Below are 25,611 nucleotides of genomic sequence, written 5' to 3'. Positions count from 1 at the left end.
GACCTGCCGCCTCAGTGTGCAACACACTGCTAAAACAACTATCCGAGTCAAAAAATCTCAGACCAATTTCTATGCAAATACAATTTATACAATTTCTATACAAATACTTGCTATTAGTGTGGGCGGTTGGGGTTGTAAATGAGCCATATCGGTTTTTTTTCATATAGCCTTATATAAACCAATATTGGATCTTGACTTCTTGAGCCTCTGGAGTACGCAATTCTTATCCGATTTAGTAGAAATTTTGTATGAGGTCTTCCAACAACTCTGCTAAGTATGGTCTAATCAGTTCATAACCTAATATAGCTGCTATTTATATACACCGATCTGGGGTCTTGACTTGAGCCTCTACAGAGGGCATTTATTATCCGATTTGGCTAAAATATTGGATAGTGTTTTATTTTGATCCAACAACAACTCAGACCATAATTGGTTTAAATTCGTCCATAACCTGATATAGCTTCTATATAAACCGATCTCCCGATTTTACTGCTTGAGTCCCTATCAGACGCAATTCTTATCCGATATGGCTGAAATTTTGCATAATGACTTCTACTAAGGTCTCCAACTTCCAAAACAATTATAGTTCGGTCAGTAACAGGCCTTTAATCGCCTTAATTTGTTTTAGCGTGGAATTGATGTCAATGTGCCAGATGAGTATCGCGCCTGTAACCAAGTACTTAGAAAGCCAAGCCTACTTAGCTTACAATGGACACATTTCGACTAAGTTGCAGAGTTCTGTTTATATAACAAGACCTTGCTCTTACAACAACAACCTAGTGGATGGATAGCCATCGTCCATAGACTCCAAGTTGAAAAATAAAAGATACCATCTAGATCAAACAGCTTGTGAGGCAGATCTGACCAGCATTCATGAGTATACGGTAAAAGGTTGCTAAGTGAACTCCATTCTTGAAGTTTATCCACAATCCATAATAATGGAGCCTCTACAAAACATAAGGAAGTTTAGGCTCAACTACTTTTGGATTGGTATGGGATTGATGGTAACGTGCAAAATGTAGTGGAAACCACCGTAGTCTACGCTGCGTTAGCACGACCGCTTATGACGCTGAACGCCTGGGTTCAAATTATGAAAAAAATTTTCAGCGGTGGTTTTTCCCCTCTAAATGCTGGCAGCATTTGAGAAGTGTCGCACTGTGGCACGCTGTACGGATTCGGGTATAAAAAGGAGGCCCATTATCATTGAGCTTAAACTATAATCGGACTGCACTTATTGATATGTAAGAAGTTTGCCCCAGTTCCTTAGTGCAATGTTCATAGGCAAAATTTGCACATTTTTTGCACGATGTAGTGTGTTTGCTAAAGCAGCCATTACACGTTAAGACTTGTCATATGAGCTGTTACTTTCTGTATTCATAACACTTTTCTTATGTACGTCAAATACAAATAGAGCGCGATCTAATCGGCATGTATTTTCATATGTACTGTATTTTTTTTATAGGCATATCTCTACATGTATTATGGAAGAAATAAAAGCTCGATTTAATCGAAAAAATTGCATATTTATTCCAAAATCTGTCAAATTAAATTTTTCATACATATCCCATGATGTGTACAACTTTAAGAGATGATATTTTGGAAATTGCATATGACAAGTCGTATCGTGTAATAGCAGCTTAACTTATAGCCTGCAAATTTTCCACGCATCATGAACTAGATGCAGAGTTTCTAGATTTGGATGCAAACGCAACTTTCCCATGGAAAGACTCTTTCATTTAGTGCTGTCCTATACAAATCTTTCTCAATCGTAAATAGCTAGTTTGAATGGAGCGGCAAGGGGCGACATCTCTTTGTAGAGAAGTTTTACAAATGCCCAGGATTAGAACTTATTGGAAGGCACAAAACATTGTTACAACAATTCCATGTTTGATACAATCCCATGGCAGCCGGTTGTACGTAACAGATTGATCCTATGAATCCCTTCATCGGTAAGGGCTGCCGCCTCAGTCTACAACACATTGCTACAACAACAACTATATATTTTTTTTAACTAATAATTTGCCACTTCAAAAATGACTTCCATTATCTATGATGTTGTATTCATATTTTCACTATCCCAAATTAGAGACAAAGCCATAATTTATACAATTTTAAACTAAAACTAATTAGCAATTTCAGTCATTTCTCACAAGCAATCTTTCAAACCAGTTTTATGATGTGGTTAACGTTGCGCCCTCTAGCTGATTTCCATTCCAAATCATTTATAACATTTGCCGAAAGAAAGGGTATGCTTTTTACCCAATAATGATTAAAATTACTGAAATCATTTATAATAGTAAAGAATTCAAACAACTTTGTTTGAAAGAATAATTAATTGCTTGAGTAGCATTGGAAGAGAAAAAAACCCATATTGTCATCAATGTTTCAATGAATCATTTTGAGGATAACCAAGGTAAGCAATACTAATTTCCTAATCGCCACGGTCAAAAACCCATTTCTAAGTTGGGGTAAGAAGATAAAATTAATATTTATATTGGGCATTATCCTTGAAGATTTAGTCCTTAGTGCAAACCATACAACTTACCACATTGGGGGGCAATTTGTGGCCAGGCAAATATTTAACATTCTCATGGGTGGTGTTAATGATTTCTGTTAATTTTTTGCCATCGATCATTTCTTCATAAACATACATAGTGACACGCTCCTCGAACTCAGGAAGGTTGGCACAATTCGCACCCACAATCTTGGCGATAGCGGAGCCCCTATAAAAAACCATAAAAACAAAGAGCTATTATTTTTGGTTGAAAAGGTTATAATGATGTTGTAATCTTATGGTTGATTGTTCGCTTTCTACTTTTGAATATTTAAATTATATAATTTTAGTTTTTTTTTCTATTTAAATACAACCACAAGAAAATGCAACTTTCAAAAAGAAAAGAAAGACTTACCAGTTGCCGGATCCGACAATGCAAACGCTGGTTTTTTGAGCCATTTTTTGTTGTTCTTGTAGTTTGTTTTTTTTTATTTACTTGTTAAGAAGAGCTCTTATTAAGGTGAGATTTAGTATTAATAAAAATTAGCGTAAATTGTTTACTTTGCGTTGTACTTTTTTCACTTGTCGTTCTTGCTTGTTGTATTTTTTGTGCAAAGATTGCGTTTATTGTTTGTTGTTGTTTCTTTCACAAAGCGTTAAAGCGTTTTTATTTGACGAACAAAAATATGACACGTTAAACACGGCCGAAGCAGCAACTACGACTGACTAGAAAAAGTGAATTTGGTTTTTTAATGTCGTCGTTGTCGGTCGTAGACGGTCTACTGCTGCACAACCATAAATATTATTAGGAGAGCAGCCAGCTAGACATGAGTTTGGTTAGAGATAGATACTTTGATACTCTTCTGCGTGCCAGTCAATCGTCCGTCTCTGTTTTCATTGACTATGTGCTTTTCAAACTCCTCAGCAATGGTTCTCTTATTTTTCTTGACATGTGGCTGTGAAATGTGTATGTGGCCCGATGTGTTGGTGTGTGGGGGGTAATTTTCACTGTGTTACTACTACTCCTCCTCCTCCGCTCATCTAAAGAATGCATTTTTTTATTTTGGGATAAACAAACAAGAATGTATAGATATTTTTTTTAGTTTGAATTCAAAACGAACATATGAATAGCTAACATACATGCATATGTGGATATTTAGGTGATACTTCAAAAACAAATAAGGAGATAACAGCTAAGTTATAGATTTTGAATTGTTTTGACATGGACACATAGGATGGAACACTTGTTTTAACATCAAAAATGAAAAATGTTGTCCTAGTGTTTTCCATAAAAAAATTGTTCGATTTTGTTTTAAAGCCACATGCACATATGTTTTTATACCCACCACCGAAGGATGGGGGTATATTCAATTTGTCATTCCGTTTGCAACACATCGAAATATCCATTTCCGACCCTATAAAGTATATATATATTCGTGATCAGCGTAAAAATCTAAGACGATCTAGACATGTCCGTCAGTCTGTCCGTCTGTCTGTTGAAATCACGCTACAGTCTTCAAAAATAGAGATATTGAGCTGAAACTTTGCACAGATTATTTTTTTGTCCATAAGCAGGTTAAGTTCTAGCCCCCATATAGACCGATCCGCCGATTTAGGGTCTTACGCCCATAAAAGCCACATTTATTATCCGATTTTGCTGAAATTTGGGACAGTGAGTTTTGTTAGGCCCTTCGACATCCTTCGTCAATTTGGCCCAGATCGTTCCAGATTTGGATATAGCTGCCATATAGAGCGATCCTCCGATTAGGGTCTTAGGCCCATAAAAGCCACATATTTTATCCGATTTTGCTGCAATATGGGACAGTGAGTTGTGTTAGGCCCCTCGAAATCCTTTGTCAATTTGGCTCAGATCGGTCCAGATTTGGATATAGCTGCCATATAGACCGATCCTCCGATTTGGGGTCTTAGGCTCATAAAAGCCACATTTATTATCCGACAGTGAGTTGCGTTAGGCCCTTCGACATCCTACGTCAATTTGGCCCAGATCGGTCCAGATTTCGATACACCTACCATATAGAACGATCCTCCGATTTAAGGTCTTAGGCCCATAAAAGCCACATTTATTATCCGATTTCGCTGAAATTTGGGACAGTGAGTTGTGTTGGGCCCTTCGACAGCCTACGTTAATTTGGGACAATGAGTTGTGTTAGGCCCTGCGACATCCTTCGGTCCAGATTTGGATATAGCTGCCATATAGAGCGATCCTCCGATTGAGAGTCTTAGGGCCATAAAAGCCACATTCATAATCCAAATTTGCTGAAAATTGGGACAGTGAGTTGTGTTAGGCCTTACGACATCCTTCGTCAATTTGGCTCAGATCGGTACAGATTCCTCCGATTTAGGATCTTAGGCCCATTAAAGCCCCATTTATTATCCGATTTTGCTGAATTTTAGGCCCTTCAACATCTGTCTTTTATTTGGCCCTGATCGGTCCAGATTTGAATATAGCTGCCATATAGACCGATCTCTCGGTTTTAGGTTTTGGGGTCATAAAAAGCGCATCTATTGTCGGATGTCGCCGCAATTTGGGACGGTAAGTTGTGTTAGGCCCTTCGACATCTATCTTCAATTTCACTCAGATAGGTCCAGATTGGGATATAGCTGCCATAAAGACCAACCCCTCGATTTAAGGTTTTGGGCCCATAAAAGGCGCATTTATTGTCCAATGTCGCCGAAATTTGGGACAGTGAGTTAAGTAAAGCCCCTCCACATATTTCTGCAATTTGGTCTAGATCGATCAAGATTTGCATATAACTGCCATATTGATCGATATCTCGATTTAAAGTCTTGGCCCCAAAAAAGGCGCATTTATTATTCGATTTAACTGAAATTTTGTTATACACAAATGAACAATGACTTGTACTTATTAGTATTTGGTCCAAATCGGATCCTATTTCGACATAATTGCTATGGGACATAAGTTATGCAATTTTCACCGGATTTTGATGAAAGGTGGTTTACATATATTTCCGAGTTGGTGGGTATCCAAAGTTCGGCTCGGCCGAACTTAACGACTTTTTATTTGTTTATTATAATAAAAATCAGGGCATAAAAAAGTATTAAAAATTTCAATCTCATAATCTTATAAACAAAAAAAATGGTTCGCTTGCGGAAAGTAGTATGGAGGTTGCAATTTTGCACTTAGGTAGAGTGAGCTTGACAAACTGTAGGAGAATACTATAGATGCGGTGGGAAGACTGAAGAAAGACTCACTGACACAGAGGCCGATTCGACACAAGATGTTCAGGATTTGCTTTCCGTAGGAGGGAATGAGAGACCGTAGACGGATGTTGTCTTTGAGATGAGAACTCATTCTTCACTTATGGCGCCAAGATGGAGTGCATGGTCTTTCAGGCAGATGTCTGAAAGCCGCAAATGATTTCAGACACGGTGGTGTTCTGGGAATTGAGAAGGCGGACAAATATACCAGAAATGGCTCGTCTACGGCCAGCCAATCAAAGGCGGATCGCGTATGGGCTATTTTTCGTACTACTGAACAAGGTAGAAGAGGTGGTCCGTGCGGAGTCGGTGGCGAAATGGGAATCTGTACATGAATACCGAGCTGTCAGGTTACACTGGACTACCGTCGACCGTAGCAAAACGAAGGAAGTGCTGGCTTTTGGTAAGAGGCTACTTAGCACTATTATAGGAATTAAAGACAAAAACCATATTGTGGATCCAGATCGTGAGAAGAAGAGGATATTTGTGAGACGAAGTAGGAAGCAGGCCAGTATGGCTTTCGATATGGATATGGCACACATAGGCCTAAAGGTGATATCACACAATATGTTTTCTCAAATGTTTTTTTTTTTTTTTTTTTTTTTTTTTTTTAAGAAAAGATTTTTTTTTTAAAGGAAAGAAAAAAAATGCAATTTGCCCATGAACATTCCACTAAGGAACAGGGGCAAACTTCTCACATATCAATGAGTGCAGTCCGATTTAAGTTTAAGCTCAATGATAAGGGGCCTCTTTTTTACAGCCGAGCCCGAACGGCGTGCCGCAGTGCGACACCTTTTTGGAGAGAAGGATTACATGGCATAGTATCTCACAAATGTTGCCAGCATTAAAAGGGGAAAACCACCGCTGAAAATTTTTTCTGATCTGATCTCGAACCCAGGCGTTCAGCGTCATAGGCGGACATGCTAACCTCTGCGCTACGGTGGAGTAGGGTTCGGAATTCTATGGAAATGTATATTGATTGTCGTTCGTCTAAATTAGCCAATAATATTTCCTTACGAACCAAGAGCAGCATTAGAAAACGTTATTCATTTATTTGCGCACATTTTTGCACTTTGAATGCATATATTAGCATATCTCCCCACAACGTTCATAAAATTGTTTTTAGTGCATTTTTCCGAGGGGATACTTCTCTTACATTAATGACTGTAGTCTGATTAACGTTTATACTCAATTATAAAGGCCCTTCTTTTTTATGCCGAGTCAGAACACCGTGCTTCATAGCGACACTACTTGGTAGAGAAGTTTTAACATGGCGCTATTACTCACACGGGATAGCTGTAAGCTCCACACAGGCTGAGACATTGAGGTCCGATCTGTGTGGTGTTCATTGCGGTTACGGGAAGCTTAGCTGCGAGCTACCGGGCTTCACAAGTTGTGTATAATGGAATGCTCTATACGGAGTAGCTGCAACAGCAGTCGCGTGCAATCAGCGGTATAGAGCGAAGAGTCTCAGTGATAGGCACCGGCACCAGCTCTTGCAAAAATACTGAGTGCCTGTGATGCTTGATATGACAAGGCTTTAATTAACCAATGACTACCCTGTTCCCGCGGCAATCGGTCCTATGGACCAAAACGAGCTTGTTCATTTACAGGAGCATGACGAGAATCGCCACCTCCACATGCAAATGTGGTTACGACAACAACTCACAAATGTAGCCAGCATTTGTAAGGGAATAACCACCGCTGAAACATTTTTTTTTTTTTTGATGTTCACACCAGGGTGTAATCCCTATATGATTAATAATCCCTCGGGTAATAAATACGAAAGTTCTTTAATCGAGAGATCTGCCTGTATGGGGGCTATACTCAAACTAGTCCGATCTAAACCATAATCGGTACGGTCGTCGATTTTACACGGTACGGTCACTGTGTAAAATTTCAGCAAAATGGGGTAATAAAAGCAGCTTTTGAAAGCCTAAGACCCCAAATCTGGAGTTTGGTCTATATGTTTATATTACGATATAGACGGATTGGACCATATTCCAATCGAATATAGAGGATGTTAACACAAATTATTGTACCAAATTTAAATCTTATTGGTAAATAAATGCAGCTTTAATGGGCCGAAAACCCTAAACCAAAATATCTGTCCATATGGCGGCTATGTATCTTAATATAAGAGCTGTTGAACCATATTCGACCAGGATATCGGGGATCTTAGCACAGTTCAATATGCCAAATTTCAGCCAATCGGGTAGTAAATGTGGGCCTAAGATCTTAAATCGGGAGATCGGTCTATATGAAGATATAGTTCGATATAGACCATCTTCAAACTTAACTTGCCTATGTACAAAAAATGATCTTTTCAAAGTTTCAGCTCAATATCTTAATTTTTAAAGACTGTTATTTTGATTGCAATCGGTGCCGCCCGACGGTGCCATGGAAACTCTCCGTTTGAAACCGCTGATTGTCCGCGACTGCCGTTGCAGCTACTCCGTATGGAGCATTCCACTATCCACAACCTGTGGCTCGCAGCTAAACTTCTCGTGACAGCAATGAACACCACACAGATTGGACCTCAATGCTCCAGCCTGTATGGTGCTCAAAGCTATCCCGTGCCGGGATCCAACAAAACCAAAGTCCATTGTTATGTTTTACATAACACAGTATGCCTACGAAATTCAAAATTTGTGCAGAGCTTCCCTATAAAACTTCCGAAAATATGCACTTCTAGACCAGTAGTTCTTGCAAACTGTAATTAGGATAAGATTAAGATAAAGCTCTCATGTCTCTCATACACCAACTTGCATAGAGGTTTTATTTAAAGAAGCAAAATCTATTGCTATAGAGTATTATAGAGTCGAATACTTCTGAACCTAGTCTTTTCTTATTTGTTTTTGTACATTTTTACATGTGGTGATAAGAAGCAATGTAATATTTGGACAACTTCTTCGCTTTATAGTGCAGACTTTGTTGCGACCAATTTAGTTTATAGTAAATAAAATTAGGTAATCACAAACTGCCGACAATTCTAACTGAGAAAACCCATTGGTATTACTACTTTCACAGTTTATCAGCAATATAATAGTTAACTGAATAAAAACGTAATAAATACAAGGCACAACAACAGAACACTAAGCTGCAATTGAACAAAAGCAAAACAATAATTCCTTTAAATAGGCACTCTATTCAATACTCCTCTATTAGAATTATCAAAACTCCTTGCAAAAGACAAACGGGTTAATCTTAGCCAAGGCATTTCTCTTATTGCTGTCACAAATATCCTTTCTCAAAGACACTGTGCGGCAAGTGGGTGGTTGCAGCTCGCTCTATCTCCAATGGCATGGACCCTTCACATACTGCCAATATTAAATAATACTTTACCGAATGTGAAGTAGTACTCACGGGATTTCTACGCTTGCAATGATAGCTCCTTTGTCCTTTGCCCTACGTAATATGGAAAGGAAACAATCAGATAAGCGCGAATAGATAGACGGATAGACGGACACAAATTACGACGGACGAACAAAAATATTGCAGAGTTGCTGTGTTCTAAAAAAGTCTTTCGATTAATCGATTTTTATGCACCGAAATCGATTACGAGAACTCGATATATTCAAATAATCGGTTTCATAAAGTTGCAATACCCCTATTAATTACAACAAAACCGTTATAAATTTAAAATAAATTATCAATTAATATTCAAACATATGTCATATTTTTGTTTGCATTCTCTTTGTTGTTATCTTCTCGCATATTCTCCGCTCATGCACGCACACGTTTACACACACGCACACAAATATGTTTGCGTGTGTTGGCAAAACGACGAATGAATTGTTTCGCCATGGTAGTCAATAGACTTTGCAACAACAGCGATGAATTTTACTCACCTGCAGCATGACTCAACTTTCTAGGTGTGTACACTGACTTATTTTAAAGGTTGTCTCATTTGTGCAACAGCATAAAAACCAAATGGCATCCTATATAGCTCTATTACACGGCATGTAGTTAGTTAGTCTTATGACGTGTCAAATTTAGCACATTTTGACTTGTACATGTCGTTTGACACAAAATAGCACATGTAATTTGTTTTTCAATTAGAACGTGCTCTTTTACTTTTGACAATATCATAATGAAGTAGGCTGTTTTTGTTGTCAGTCGAATGAATGCAACCCCAGATTAAATTGCTTTCAAAAATTAATGATTTAACCAGATTTCTCATAACTTTAACTATCATTTTGCATAAAAAATAGCTTTTGTTCAAATTTTTAGATTATATCATACGAAAATGACATACAGGTGTGATAACAAAAATGATGAATTCCATGTAAATTGACAATTTTGACAAACATTTTCAATTACATGTGAATAAAAAAGTGGCATGTCATCTAAATCTTCATCTACTTTAAGTGTAATAGCACCTTTAATACTGTCAAATCTGGATGGCTGTTAGCATTTGTACGGGTGAGACCATATTTTTAATTCAACCTTGCTGTGTTGCCAAACTATTACGATGACGAAGCTAGCGCCATCTATTGGTGATAACTAATGTATGATTGGACGATTTATTGTACTACAAGCTTATAAATGTGAAAAGCAATGACAAAAATTCATTTTAATCAAGGTATGCTTTGGTAAACAGGAACAGGACAGATGAAAAATTCTACTTTTATTCGGATGATCGGCCGGTATCAAATTACGGTCCGATCGAGATGTAATCGGGTAAGAAATATGCTTTAAATGGGCCGAAGAATTTAATTGGGAGACTTCAGATATGGCAGCTATGTAAAGTATGATCCGTTCTGGACTATGTACCAAGTACCAAGTTTCAGCTAAATTTTTATGAGCCAAAATATATCGGTCTATTTGCTGCCAATAGACCGCTCTGTTTTGACTATCCAATATGATCGGTAATAATAATTTTTGCGTAAATATCGATAGTTTTTAATGAAATGTATCCTTTTTTGATAAAAAAAAAATGACTTTTGTTTGTTTTCTGGCGTATGAAACACGAGCTGTATGACGACTATAGCATAGTTATGCGCATGACATAACTACCAGGTAGTGTACCGCAAACAGCTGAGTAAAATTTTTTGCTCGCGAAGTGCACTATCTGTCAATGAGTTTTGGTTTGATGTGTGTATTATAGTTAAGAACCATAACACACAAACAAACTACGAAAAATGGCGCGAACTAGCTACATACACAAAATCAGATAGTGCACTCAATATTTTGTTGTTGGGCTATTGCCACTACCTGTAAATTAATATATCTTGGTTGCACGCATCAAAATACAACGGATGCGTTGGCTAAAATGGATGTTGTGAAAATGGATGAAGAAGCTCCAACAAAGAAGTCTTTTGAAGACAAACACGGTGGTATACGCAATCGGGAAGACCAAAAGCCCGATGGAAATATCAAGTGGTGAGAGACACCTCGAAACTTGTCAGAGATTTTGGAATGAGCGCAGAAGATCGAGGCGCTTGGAACGCTATTCTAAGTTCGGTTAGTAGAACAAAGTGCTGTCATAGCCAAGTAAAGTAAGTTGTGTTCTGACCGTCGGATTTCGCAATAATTTAATAGGCATTTTCGGTGCGAATGAAGTCAGTACTAGGCTTTAAGAATAAAACGAACTAGACCCATTGTTAGGTACACCGTTCTACTTACAACTACTTCCTGATTCGATTTAGCTACGAGCGTCTGTCTATCTGTCCATATCTTCTTGTAATAAAGGTACAGCTCGCAGTTTTTATCCGATTACCATCAAATTTTGCAAATATCATTTTTATTTCCATGAGGTGTTTGATTTGACATCTCACTTGGTGCATACAATTTCCTTAGAATCGGTTAAGATTTAGACGTGGCTTCCATATATACATATAGTTTATCTTTTATTTCATCACAATCGGTCCAGTATTAGATATATCTCGCATGTATATCTTTCACACGACATATCCCATTGGGGCAGTGGCAGTTACAATTATAGTCCGATCTTTACAAAATGAGGTATTTGATTTGACGTCTCAACTAGTGTGCAAAATTTCATTAGAATCTGTTCAGGTTTACAAGTGGCTTCCATATAAACATATCTTTTTTCCGAGATGTGATCTTATGGTTAGTAGTTAGTAGTAGCCACACTTTGTTGGGATCGCTCTCGCATTTGCTTAATAGCAGTAGGCAGACTTGGTAGTGTAGGGTATTATATAGTAGACTCCACCCGACTTTTCATTTTCCTATCTGATTTTTAAATCATGATCTAGACCAAAATAACTTTCTTCAAGTCCCACTCGGCCAAGTATTCTAAGTATTCAAACCAAAATTCGGGTCAATATGTGTGGGTAGACATACAGGGTGGCTGATGAAAGCCGCTACCAAAAAAAAATGTAATAACTTTTTTTCTATTTAATAATAATAATTTAATAATTAATTTAATTAATTAATTAATTAATATAATTAATAATAATTTAATAATTAATTTAATAATTTAATTTAACATGAATAAAAGAAAAATGTATTCCATACACCGAAAAAAAAATGTAGCAATATTCATCATTGTAGCAATATTCATCAGCCACCCTGTATGATACATATATCTCGAATAAATAGCAAAATATTGCAAACCCTTTGACTTCGGTTAACTACTGATAGAAAAATGGCGGTACTTTGCCAATACCGCCTGATATTATTTTGTTCGCGTCATTGCCAAAGATTTTTAATACCATTTGGTATCAATTCATTTCTCTTGTGTGGAAAACAAGAGAAAAATTTGTTTCTGATGGTCTGGACAGGATTCGAACCGAGGCGTTCAGCGTCATAGGCGGACATGCTAACCTCTGCGCTACGGTGGCCTCCGATTGACTAACTAATTTATAATTACTAACATATATAATCGAAATAACATTTGATTAAAATTATTTTCAATGTTTTTTTTTTATACTTTCCACCATAGGATGGGGGTATACTAATTCCGTCATTCTGTTTGTAACGCCTTGAAATATGCGTCTAATACCCCATAAAGTATATATATTCTTGATCGTCATGACATTTTAGCTACGCCCGTCCGTCCGTCTGTCTGTCGAAAGCACGCAAACTTTCGAAGTCGTGTTAGTGTAAGTCGATTGAGATTATGAATGGGCAAAATCGGTCCATGTTTTGATATAGCTACCATATAAACCGAACTTAGGTCTTGACTTCTTGAGCCTCTAGAGAGCGCAATTCTCATCCGATTTGACTGACTTTTGCACGTGGTGTTTTGGTATCACTTCCATAAGCTGCGCTAAGTATGATACTAATCGGTTCATAATCTGGTATAGATGTCATATAAACCGATCTTGTATCTTGACTTCTTGAGCCTCTAGAGGGCGCAATTCTCATCCGATTTGGCTGCAATTTCGCATGAGATGTTTTGTTATGACTTGCAATAACTGTGCTAGGTATGACGCATATCGGTACATAAACTGATATAGCTGCCTTATAAACCGATCTAGCATCTTGATTTCTTGAGACTCTAAAGGGCGCGATTCTCATACGATTTGGCAGAAGCTTTGTACAAAGTCTTCTCTCATGACTTTCAACATACGTGTCTTATATGGTCTGAATCGATCAATAGCTTAATACAGCTCCCATATAAACCTATCTACCGATTTTGCTTCTTGAGCCCCTACAAGGCGCAATTATTATCCGAATGAACTGAAATATTACACAATGACTTCTAAAATGTTCGGCATTCATTTATGGTCCGAATCGGACTATAACTCGATATAGCTCCAATAGCATAGCAGTTCTTATTCAATATTCTTTGTTTGCTTAAAAAGAGATACCTCAATGCCCGGTCCATGGTGGAGGGTATATAACATTCGGCCCGGCACGCTCTTTCTTCTTTCCTAACATTTCGTCAGTTTATTTCCGATCCGCAGTGTGTTTGCTCTTATTAATGTGCTGTGCCAATGCGCTGCTGTCTTTTCATTTTCTTATATCTGATTCGTGTTCGCTCAATCGTACACCTAATCTTCTTTTTGTTGTTCCCACATAAACTTTTTTGCAGTTTTCTTTTGGTTCATTAGGGGGTGGAATAATCAATAACGGCTTGCTACTAAAACCAAAACCAGTTCGGTAATAAGTCTAGTACCAAACGGTACTAATAATTTTATGTTTCACCCATACTGTACCATACGGTGTTGCTTTACTATCAATACCGTATGGTATTGAAATGAGCACGTTTGGTATCAACTTTTCTCTGGGTGAAGTTATATACAAATGGCCTTTAATAATGTTTTTGCCTTTTGGGATTTAACTCTACATCATCATTACATGACATTTTCTACTTCCCAAACTGGCTGTTGAACTGTGTTTTGATTAAGCCTACTCCTTATAAAATGCCAAACTAAAATCAAGTTATAACTGTCAAAAAGACCAACTCCGGAAAAAGTGTGACCAGATTGAAAAACACATGTCTACAAAATACTATTTATATCCCTTATAATAGAGTAGAATTGATAGAAAGCAAACAAAAGCAACTAACCCTTTGTTACCTTTAAAAACATTCAAAGCGCTTTTCCTAAAAATGGTGTATTTGATGGCAAAAACTCAAACATACAAATTCTTTATAGAATCTGCAGAGAATGTTGCCTAAAAGCAAAATTATATGCATTTGAATGGAGGTTAGCTGTTGTTAAGTGACGTTAACGGAAATCTATTTTCTTGTACTAATTTATTCAAACTCAACGATTTTAGAGAATGCAGATGGGCATAAAAATTAGTTTGCATGTTCTAGCTTAGTAGAAATCGATGGCAATTAGAAATTCATACTTGAACTTGAAAATACTCTGAGGCGATATAGAGTGAAGAAGTGAATGCCAAATTGTCTTTAAATATCGTCTTTCAGCGTGCGCCACCATACGCATGTGTATGCTTTTTTGGCTTTTAACATTTTTGGTTGGTATAGTTGTTAGTATTATCTATCTTAAAGATGCATGCATCTATTTATACATCTCCTCATCCATCGTTCGTACAAGAACTTGTACGAAACCGCAAAAGAAGACAATGAAGATCATTGTATGAAGTTTTATATCACATCTGCTTCCTTAATAACAACTGAAGCAAAAGCCAAAACCTTGTCAACAACACAAAGATCCATAAAGACTAAGTCGGCAAATTAAAGCAAAATACAAAACACCAGCGAATTCACCTAAGAGTTGTGTGAGAGTAAAATTAAAAAAAAATGTCTACAAAAAAGTTCTGAAAACTTTGTTGTCATCGTTATTTCATGTATTTTGGATTATGTCATTGAATAAAAGTTTTAAATAAATAGGAAACTATAAATATACTTATTTATTTTTTTAATAAAAATTGTCCATAAAAATAAAGGCTATTTTAATATCCATTTCCGACCATGCAAAGTATATATATTTCGGATCGTCGTAATATTCTAAGGCAATTAAACATGCCCGTGTGTCTGTCCGTCCGTCTGTTGTAATCACGTTACAGCATTCAAAAATTGAGATATGAAGCTGAAGTTTGGCACAGATACGCATTTTTAGTGCACGCAAGTCAAGTTCTAGAACGGGCCAAATCGGGCCATATTTGGGAGTAGATCCGACCTGCCGATCAAGGGTTTGAAATTCATAAAAGCTGAATTTATTACCCGATTTCGCTGAAATTTGATACAGTAAGTTGTACTAAGCTTCCTGATATCCGACTCAAATATGGTTCAGATCGGACTATATTCAGATATACCTTCCGTATAGACCGATTTGCTGATTTAGGGTCTGAAATTCAAGAAAGCTGCATTGATTACCCGATTTTGCTGAATTTGATACCGGGAGTTGTACTAGGACTCCCGACATCCGACCCAAAAATGATTTAGATCGTACTATATTTAGTTCTGGACCGATCTGCCGATTAAGAGTTTGAAGCCCACAAAAGCTTTGTTTTTTACTCGATTTTGCGTAAGTTTGAAATATTTAGTTGCTTTAAGCCTCCCGACATCCGACCCAAATAAGGTTCAGATCGGACGATATTTTGATATAGCTGCCATATAGAACGATCTGCCGATGTAGGGTCTGAAACCCAAAAAGCTGCATTTATTAATCGATTTTGCTGAAATTTGATTCAGTGAGTTGTTTTAAGGCTTCCGATATCCGACCCAAATATGGTTTAGATCGGACGATATTTAGGGTTATAAGTCCATAAAAGCTTTGTTTTTTACCCAATTTCACTGAAATTTTATAGAGTGAGTTGTTTTAAGCCTCCCGATATCCAACCGAAATATGATTCAGAGCGGACGACATTTACATATAGCTGCCGATGTGCCGACTTAGTGCCTAAATCTCGTACACAACACATTTATTAACCGATTTCGCTGGAATTCGACACAGTGACATACATTAGGCCTCCCGTCATCCAATCAGAATATGATCCAGATCAGACTATATTTAGATATAGCTACCATTTGTAGCGATCTTCCAATTTAGGATCTTAATCTCATGAAATGCGGATTTATTGCCTGATTTCGCTGAAACTGTGACTTGAATAAGAGTTCTCGGGACCTGAAACAAATATGATCCAGACCAGCCCTTATTAAGATAAAACTATGGATATGCTAGTGGAGTTATAAAAAATAGGATGATTGATATATCTATCGAGATGGGTATCTTCACATTACCTGACACATTCTTGTGACCAGAGACCCAACACAGGGAAATGAGCCTCATCGCTGAACAAAATTTGTCAAAATTTGAACACATTTCGAACCGAACACTGATTTTGGTAATAAAATTCAATGATTTGCAAGCGTTGCTCGTTAGTAAGTCTATTCATAATGAAATGTCAAAGCATACTGAGCATCTTTCTCTTTGACACCATGTCTGAAATCCCACGTGATCTGTCAAATACTAGTGCATGAAAATTCTAACCTCAAAAAAATCACCCTTTACATCACCTTTCTTATTTCTTTTGGCACACACTGAACTTCTAACTGTACTTTACCGTTATCTACTAGTTGCATGCTTTTATTCTATGATCACATTAGTCCATTGTGTGTCATGTTGATGAGAAGCATTGTGTTTTGCAAAATGCCAGGAAAGAAATTATCCTTTGAATTATTCTAACTGCGGCAAAGTAATTAGGTCTCTTCGCGTACTTTTTAAGTACACATAGGCAAGAGGTTAAGAACAGCCTTTACTCTCTTTTACTGTTTATTTAAATTAATCAGATAATCAATGATGCAAATTTCTTCTGGGAAAAAATCTCCAGTAGAAATTTGCAAGCTCTCAATTACCAAACACTCAAAATTGTGCTTACTCTTACCCAATCTGCCGCTCTGTTCTGTGCACAGCTTGTGCCACTTTAATTAAATTTTTGCGTGCAGGTATTGACACACTTGCACAGAGCCCTTATCTAAGTCCCAATGGGAATTTGTAGGCCTGTTTAAAGAAGAAGGTGGCTACATGGCATCCAAAAAGAATGGCAGCCTTAAAAACAGCAATCATTGAAGAGTGGCAAAAAAGTCATTACGATATGAAAAAGTTGGCGCATTCCATAAAAAACGGTGACAATGCGTTCTACAATAGATGCAAAGAGTGGCCAAAGTAAATACCAAAAATACGAAAAACAATTTTTGGAATAGGGTTTTGGAAAATCATTTTTTTTTTTTTTTTTTGAGTAAAGAGTTGTTTGACATTTCAAAATTGGAATAATATTTATATTTCTTTTATTCTTTTTCATTTTTTAATGAAATCTTTATTTTTGCGTTTCAATAAATAAAATAATAAAAAAATTACATATACATGTGTTTTTATTACCTATGAAATGGAAAATTCTAAATTATTTTAGTCGTGTAAAGTCATTCTTGACATACTGTATATCATATGTACACCGGTATTCACAAAACCTTATTTACACTCAGAAAAATTAGTCTGCTGATATCAACAAACACTGTCTGCTGATATTAAATTAAAAATTTTAAACTTTTGAATAAATCCATTCAAAACTTTTGAACTTCCAAACCACAATTGAGGCATTTGCTATATAAAAATAAAAAAAAATGCCAAATTTAGGCATACATTTTTTTGTTTAAAAGCATAAATATAATAGTAGTTATGTTGTCTGCTGTTATTAGAATTCGATCAAAAATTAGCAAATAGAACAAAATTTTTAAAACTTTTAAGTTATATGCTCGTGAAATTGAAAAACAAGATGAAATATAAATTTTTTTTAAATATTGGGTTGCCCAAAAATTTTCACAAGCTGTGAAAAACTTTGTCAACGCCGACTATATGAAAAATCCGAAATTACTTTTTGGGCAACCCAATATATAATACATTTTTAAGCATTTTTCTTTTTTGAATTTAAAAACAGCAAAATTGTCAGCTGTTTTGGCAATAAATTACTGCTGTCCCATTTTAAGCAGACTTTCGGCTGTTTCAGCAAACATTTTTACTGTTTCTACTAACAAATTTCTATGAGTGTATATTTGAAACAGGTTTATTTGACAGATTTCCTTGGTAGAACTGTGAAATAAACCTATTTTAAGGCTCCATTAAGTTTGTGAGGATAACGTGACCCAATTTTTTGAAATATTTCTTTTCAAAATTGTTTATGAATATATTTTTTTAGTTTCCTCGCCCGCTTATGATTCTTTTCATTTGTTTGTTTCTTGATTTACATTTTATGCAACAAGACAAATTTTCAATGACAAATAATATTTATATTTCAGGGGTTTCGAACTGCATGCGCATTAAATGCAAACTACCTGAATTGACTCTGAAATATTGAATTAAAACACAAAATTAAAAATTTTTAAAATGTATTTCAGTTGGCAAATTATGCGGAATTACGAGCAATCAGCCAAGTCTTAAACAAGTAAGAGCGTGCTAGGTTCGGCCGGGCCGAATCTTATATACCCTTCACCATGAATTGCATCTGTTGAGTTCTTTGCGCAATATCTCTTTTTAGGCAAACAAAGAATAATGAATAAGGACGGAGGAGGAGGAGGAGCTATATCAAGTTATAGTCCGATTCGGGGCTCAAGAAACAAAATCAGGAGATTGGTTTATATGGGAGCTGTATCAAGCTATAGATCGATTCAGATCATATTGCATGGGAGAAGCCGTTGTACAAAATTTGTGCCAAATCGGATGAGAATTGCGCTCTCTAGAGGCTCAAGATCAAGATCCCAGATCAGTTTATATGGCAGCTATATCAGGTTATATACCGATTAGTGCCACACTTATGCTGACAACATTTGTGGGGTACTATGGCATGTAAAACTTCTCTCCAAAGAGGTGTCGCACTGTGGCACGCCGTTCGGACTCGGCTATAGAAAGGAGGCCCCTTATCATGGACCTTAAACTTGAATCGGACTAAACTCATTGATATATGAGAAGTTTGCCCCTGTCCCTTAGTGGAATGTTCATGAGGAAAATTTGCAATTCACTTTATTTAGAAATTATTGAGTTTTATGAAATTTTTTGTAAAATTTATTTTCATTTGCACTTCTACTCGCATTACATGTGTGGGAAAGAGTATACAATGCCATACTTGTAGAAAAACATACATACCCACTGTTTATGTTATTAAAAAACAATTTTAATTCGTGCAATTAAAAGTTTGTTAAACATTTGACTTTTAACCAATCACATGTCATGATTCAATGGCAAATAGAATTTCAATGTTAACAATTAATCACTTTGTTAAAAATATTGGTATAAAACAATATCTTATTTAAGTGGCCAAATTTAAGTCAATATTTTTTCTGTGTATACAGTGATTGGCTCTTTTTAAGTGGCAAAAATTAAAATATTAATATTAAATAAAACATTTTCACTGCGAGCTTCCACTTACAAAGGTTAATATTAATTAAAGCATTTTTGAAAATGCAATATAATATAATATAAGTATATTGATCCCATTCAATAATAATATAATTTAATTTGCAGTTCAACAACATCTCACATCAGAACGGAAGCGTGAACTACACGAGTTTTTTAACCTTTGAGAAGATATATTGCATGTGTTGTACCGTTATGACTTCCAACAACTGTGCTTAGTACGGTCCAAATCGGTATGTAACCTAATATAGCTCCCATGTTAACCGGCCTCTCGAACATCCTTGTTCGGCTCCTGAAAGCTTTAATTTTTGTTGGTTTGACAGAAGTTTGGTATGTAGAGTAAAATTATGCCCTTCAACTAAATTTATTTTGTATACATTTTTAGCAGAATCCATGGTGGTGGGTTCCCAAGATTCTGCCCGGCCGAACTTTGAACGCTTTTACTTGTTAGTATTAAAATAGATGGTGTATACTGAAAAGGATGCCAAGTTCAGTTTAATGTTGTATTAACATTCAAACTTCAACTTTTACCAATTTTAAGCAGATGACAATTATATTAAAGGATTTCCATTTTAGCACAACTCTTTTATGGTTTTTTAAAGGTGATTTTTTGAAAACTATAGGAAAGTTTTTTAAAAAAATTTAGAAATTCTTTATTGAATCGATAGTACGGTCCATATAATTTAATGTTTGAAGATTATTTTATGCAAATGTTGATCGTGACTGCCTCTCATATGTTGACCCTGACTGCGTCTCCATCCACTTAGTCTAATTTTGGCATACCCTCTCCAACATTTCGGCCGTTTACTCACGAATAAATGCTTCAATGTTGTCTTCCAATTGAAGCGGGCTTGTCTGTTTAGTCCCACAAAAAAGAGTCTAAAGGCGTTAAATCGCACGATCTAGTTGGCCAATTGACAGGTCCCGAACGTGAAATAAAATGTTCACTGAACTCGCCTTTCAATAAGTACATTGTTATGTGTGAAGAAGTACGGTCCATTGATGCCACCAGCCCATAAACCGCACCAAACTGTGACTTTCTGGATGCATTGGTAGCTCTTGCAATGCAACCGCTCAAAAATTGATAATTCCGCTTATTTACGTACGCATTGAGCCAAAAATGAGCTTCGTCGCTCTCAATGGAAGGAGCGCGCGATGAACTTTCTTAACAGAGCACACATTTTTATAATAAAATGCAATAATTTGCGAGCGCTGTTCGTTTGTAAGACGATTCATGGTTAAATTATAGACCGAATTGAAGATGTTTGATAGTGTAACAAAACCCGAAACGTGCATCATCTGTTTAAACCACTGTTGTCAAAAAGATAATAGCTAAAAAATCTCCCTTATAATGATCTGCTGCGTTCGTTATGATATAATAAAAAAAAAATTACTTAAGGGAGTTCTTGTTTTTGCACATTTAAATAGCTAATTTGCGATGTGCCTTAGAAATTGTTGTGGTGTTTTCTTGTACCTGGCAGTCATTTGTCAGTTGCTATAATTTTTTTGTCATTGGATATACCAACCTTTATGTACCTAAGGTGAAACTTTAAAAATGTTAACTCTCGAAGTTAACATCCGTACTCGACCGAGCTGCTCAACAGGCTGACTGCTCTTTACCCAGTCTATGAGCCAGCGCATGGTTTGGGATTATTTTTTGTGTCTACGTGCACAGTAATGTGCAATAGTGTGAGTATTTTTGCACATCACTCGTTTATATGCCCAAATATTTACCGTTTTTCCCTAGTAGGAGAGACACAAGAGAATAATTATTGTTCGTAAACAGATTTCTTCGAAGAATATTGAAAATTAGGAATGGAATATAATAGGTCGACAAACAATACCCGACGATAAAACGGACGAAAGTATGTCTGGCTGGGGTAGGTGATGATATGAAACTGCACACTCAGCTCTTCGGTGGAATCCCCAAAGGCAACGTAGCAGGGGCAGACCAAAGAACACGTTTGCTGTTACAAGAAGCTTAGCTTCGAGCTTACGGTTGCGGATAGTGGAATGCTCCATACGGAGTCGCAGACAATCAGTGGGGAGTGAGAGGTCGGGTGGCACCGGCTCTTGCACAAATACTGAGTGCCTATGATCCATTTGCAACACATGGAAATATCAATTTCCGACCCTACAAAGTATATATATTTCGGACCGTCGTAAAATTCTAAGACGATTTAACGAGTTCCGTGTGTCTGTCCGTCCGTCTGTTGTATTCACTCTACAGCCCTCAAAAATTGTGATATTGAGCTGAAATTTGACACAGATACGTCTTTTTGATGCACGCTGGTTAAGTTCTTGAACTGGCGAAATTAGACCATATTTGGATATAGTTGCTATATAGACCGATTTTCCGATAAAGGATCTAATGCCCATAAATGCTTTATTTTTCATCCGATTTGGCTGAAATTTGAAACAGTGAGTAGTTTTAAGCCTCCCAACTACCCCAAATATGGTTCAGATCGGACTATATTAAGATACAGCTGCCATATAGACCGATCTGCTTTATTTATTACCCGATTTCGCTGAAATTTGAAACAGAGGGTTAATATAAGCCTCCTGACATCTGACGTAAATCAAATCAAATCGGACCATATTTAGGTATAGCTGCCATATAGACCGATCTCCAGATAAAGGGTCTATAGGCCATAAAAGCTTAATTTTAGATCCGATTATGCTGAAATTTGAAACAGTGCGTAGTTCTACGCCTCCACCCAAATATGGTTCAGATCGGACTATATTTAGATATAGCTGCCAAATAGACCGATCTACCGATAAAGGGTCTGAAGTCCATAAAAGCTCTATTTATTACCCGATTTCGCTGAAATTTGAAACAGTGGGTAGCTTTAGGTCTCCCGACATCCGTCCCAAATATGGTTCGGATCGGACTATATTTAGATATAGCTGCCATACAGACCGATCTCCCGATAAAAAGTCTGAAGCGTATAAAAGCTTTATGTTTTATCCGATTTCGCTGAAATTTGAAACAGTTTGGCCCTCGCCATCCGAGCCATATATGGTAAAGATCGGACGGTATTTAGATATAGCAGTCATGTAGACAGACGTGCCGATTAAGGGTCTGAAGGTCATAAAAGCTTTATTTACTACCCGATTTTGTTGAAATTTGGAATAGAAATTCAACAGTGAAATAGAAATACAAAATCTAACAGTTATATTTTTAAGATCACTCAATATCCGTGCCGAATGTGGTACATATGTTATCCAATTTTCACCGGATTGTAACGAAAGGGGGTTTACATATTTACCCGAGGTGGTGGGTATCCAAAGTTCGACCCGGCCGAACTTAATGCCTTATTACTTGTTATTTTTTCAGAATATGTTATCTTTCCTAAAATAATAATATTTCTTATGTGGAACTCGCTGCACGCTTTAGCTTAGATATGTACCTCAATGTCCACAGTTGAGATGAAGAAGATACCAAGATTGTCTTGCGTTTTCCTAAGTGAAAGCCACTTACAACTGCTACGTATTTATTTTCCATCATCCCCTACGTCAGCCACCCACATTTGAGGCTATAGACGTTCTGTATTTGAATAACATACTATGTAGCCTTAGTAGGCATATACTGTCAAGCATTAAGGACTATGTCAGATATTCAAATCAAAGGTCATTATCAATAGATTTGCCAAACACCAAGGCATTCACATTTAGTTGCACGCACCGGTACATAATCATCAAATTTTATTTATGTATTTGTTTGTGCGTGTAATTTTTTTACTAAAATAAAGGCAATAATAAACACTAAACCCAAAAACCTATATGCCAAACTTGTATATAAACTTTCCACAAAAATCTCAAGCTTTTGAGAAACAAGTGTCCATACTCACCGCATGCTGGCAATTATTGGTCCATTCTCTGCCTCTTGAAACTTTATATGTCAATAAATCTCCATATTCTCATATGTTGCCTAAAACTGTTATACACAGAAAAATCTCAGACTTAATCTTTAAAGAGAGACACTGAAACATGAACAGTGTGTGAATACATATACAAGCCCAAGCTTAGTTTTTAAAGGGAGAGCAAATTTTCAAGATATGATTTTGTTACTCATCAAACTAATACCCATGCAAGAAATCTCAACACTTATTGGCTCTTTCTCTTCTTGGCCTATGCTGTTGAGGTGTTGTTAGTAACAGCATAGCCTAACACAAAGGCAAAACGCACTAGCTGGCGCTCTGAGACTCTTTTGCGATTGCCATTTTACACTCAGAATTTTGAAAACTTGGCTCAAGCCAAACTGAGTCTGTATGAGCCCATATAAAAGTAAAGCAACAAAGCGAAATGAAACGTATTACAGTGATTTGGATGTGAACGGAAACGTTGTGTTTTGTCTGTCTGTGGAATAACACTTTTTGACTCTGAGATTTTGTAATAAAAGAAATAGTTTTTTTTTTTTGAAATTTTCTTACGAAATTGGGCTTGCAAAGATTTTCTTTACACAGCGCCAAAAAAAAAGAAAAGAAGAAAATCTAAAACAGAGAAAAATAAAAGAAAATAGAAAAAAATTTAAAAAAATTAGAAATTGTGAATAAATCGAAAGCAGCAGCAAACAGTATTCAAAGTTACACTTATCGTCTGGAAATCAGGAATATATTTTCGCTCTACAGAAAAGTGTTAAAATTTGAATTTAAACACACGCAAAAACAACTCGCCACTAAAACTACAAATAAAAGTGCAAAAACTAACAACAAATACAAGTGATTTTTTTTCGAAAAATTTCTGTGAAAATAGAAAAAACAAACAAATCTCTTGTTTCCCCACCCCCATACAAAAACACAGAGTGAATTAAATAACATAGAAAATCACCAAGAAGACAAAGAAGGATAACTGGGCATTATTTCACTTATTTGGTTAATTTCCTTTAACTTTTACTAACAAAATGGTAAGTGCAAAATATAGTGATACCATGTAAAACAAAAATAACAAAAATCGAATTCCTCGAAGTTGTAGACAAATATGATAATTAACATAAATTGTTTATATTGTTGATCTGGCAATCAGTGGTAGTTTTATTGTCAGTCTTGTGAAAACGGGTTCTTATATATGTCTCCAACTCGATTTCACAACTTAAATTTTTACAAAGTCACTTAAAAGCCGAAAATAAATTAAAAAAAAAAAAAATGACAAAAAACTTAAAGGAATACGGAATAGCAAGACATGTGATGCAAAATATGACATTGACACCATTGCAATTTAAAAAAATTGTGTCAAATTTTAGTGATTTACTCTTTGGTGATTTTGTAATTTTTTTTTTACTTTTGTCTAAATGAATCGCTATTGCCACTCAACTAAAAATTTGAATAATGACTATGATGGAAACATTTAGTAATAAAGACCATTTGGATTTTAAAAAATGTTAAAGGAAAATTTAAAAAAAAAAAACAATAATTTGTAGAAATTTATTTAAGAAATTGTGCTTTTGACAAAAATATTTATATGGGGCCCAATTGGTTACATTTTTGAATTTGGAACAAAATATTTTAATATCTTTAAAATAGATTTAATTTATAATTTTTTTTAATAATAAAAATTTGTGTTTCTGGTGTTTGCGCTTTCCCTTGTTTGTTCTTAGAATATTTTTGGGAATCCATAAGTTTTAAGTTTAAAATAAGTTTTTTTTATTTGTTTTTATTTTTATTATGAAACAAAACTCCAACTATTTATTTAAAAAAGAAAAAGTTAAGCATATGTGTTGTGTTGTAATGTATAGAGCAGGCTATGGAGATCGCGATTTCAATGCCAACCAAGGCATCTCATCAGTCCAATCAGCCCCAAAAAATATAACATGCCTTCAATTACTCACTAATTAGAGAGCTATGCAATGGTAGAAGTATGGCTTTTTCCAGACAAACATTAGCTCATATCAGGGTACTATTCTTTGAGCGCAGTAAGAAAGGTAAAACCCAACCGTCAATATCTCTAACTCCAAAAGAACATCTAACATGAAGGCATGTTTCTACCATTGCACAGGTCACTAATTAGTGAGTAGTTGAAAGCATGTAATTTTTTTTTGGGGCTGGTTGGACTGATGAGATGCCTTGGTCAGCATTGAAATCGCGATCT

General features: G+C 36.1%; 2 protein-coding genes across 4 annotated transcripts in view; one reads left to right on the top strand and one right to left on the bottom strand.

Moving 5' to 3' along the window:
* Positions 1-9,217, bottom strand: part of LOC106082219 (glycerol-3-phosphate dehydrogenase [NAD(+)], cytoplasmic) — a 59,068-nt gene extending 49,851 nt beyond the window's left edge. For 2 of the 3 annotated variants that reach the window (XM_013244607.2, XM_013244606.2), the window contains exons 1-3: positions 9,101-9,212; positions 2,910-3,535; positions 2,546-2,723 (exon numbers count right to left, since the gene is read on the bottom strand). In XM_013244607.2, the coding sequence (XP_013100061.1) occupies positions 2,546-2,723; positions 2,910-2,953 (222 nt within the window). In that variant the 5' untranslated portion in view covers positions 2,954-3,535; positions 9,101-9,212. Of the gene's footprint in view, positions 1-2,545; positions 2,724-2,909; positions 3,536-9,100 lie in introns of all 3 variants that reach the window. The other variant, XM_013244604.2, reaches the window with a different exon arrangement.
* A 14,623-nt stretch (positions 9,218-23,840) lies between these two features.
* LOC106082230 (elongation of very long chain fatty acids protein 7) overlaps positions 23,841-25,611 on the top strand; it is a 125,338-nt gene continuing 123,567 nt past the window's right edge. The window contains exon 1 of the mRNA XM_013244620.2: positions 23,841-24,430. Within this exon, the coding sequence (XP_013100074.1) occupies positions 24,428-24,430 (3 nt within the window). The 5' untranslated portion in view covers positions 23,841-24,427. The remainder of the gene's footprint in view (positions 24,431-25,611) is intronic.

Source organism: Stomoxys calcitrans, chromosome 2, assembly GCF_963082655.1.
Source record: "Stomoxys calcitrans chromosome 2, idStoCalc2.1, whole genome shotgun sequence".
Taxonomy (NCBI): Eukaryota; Metazoa; Arthropoda; class Insecta; order Diptera; family Muscidae; genus Stomoxys; species Stomoxys calcitrans.
Note: the sequence above shows the minus strand (reverse complement) of the source record. Positions and strands in the feature narration are given on the sequence as shown.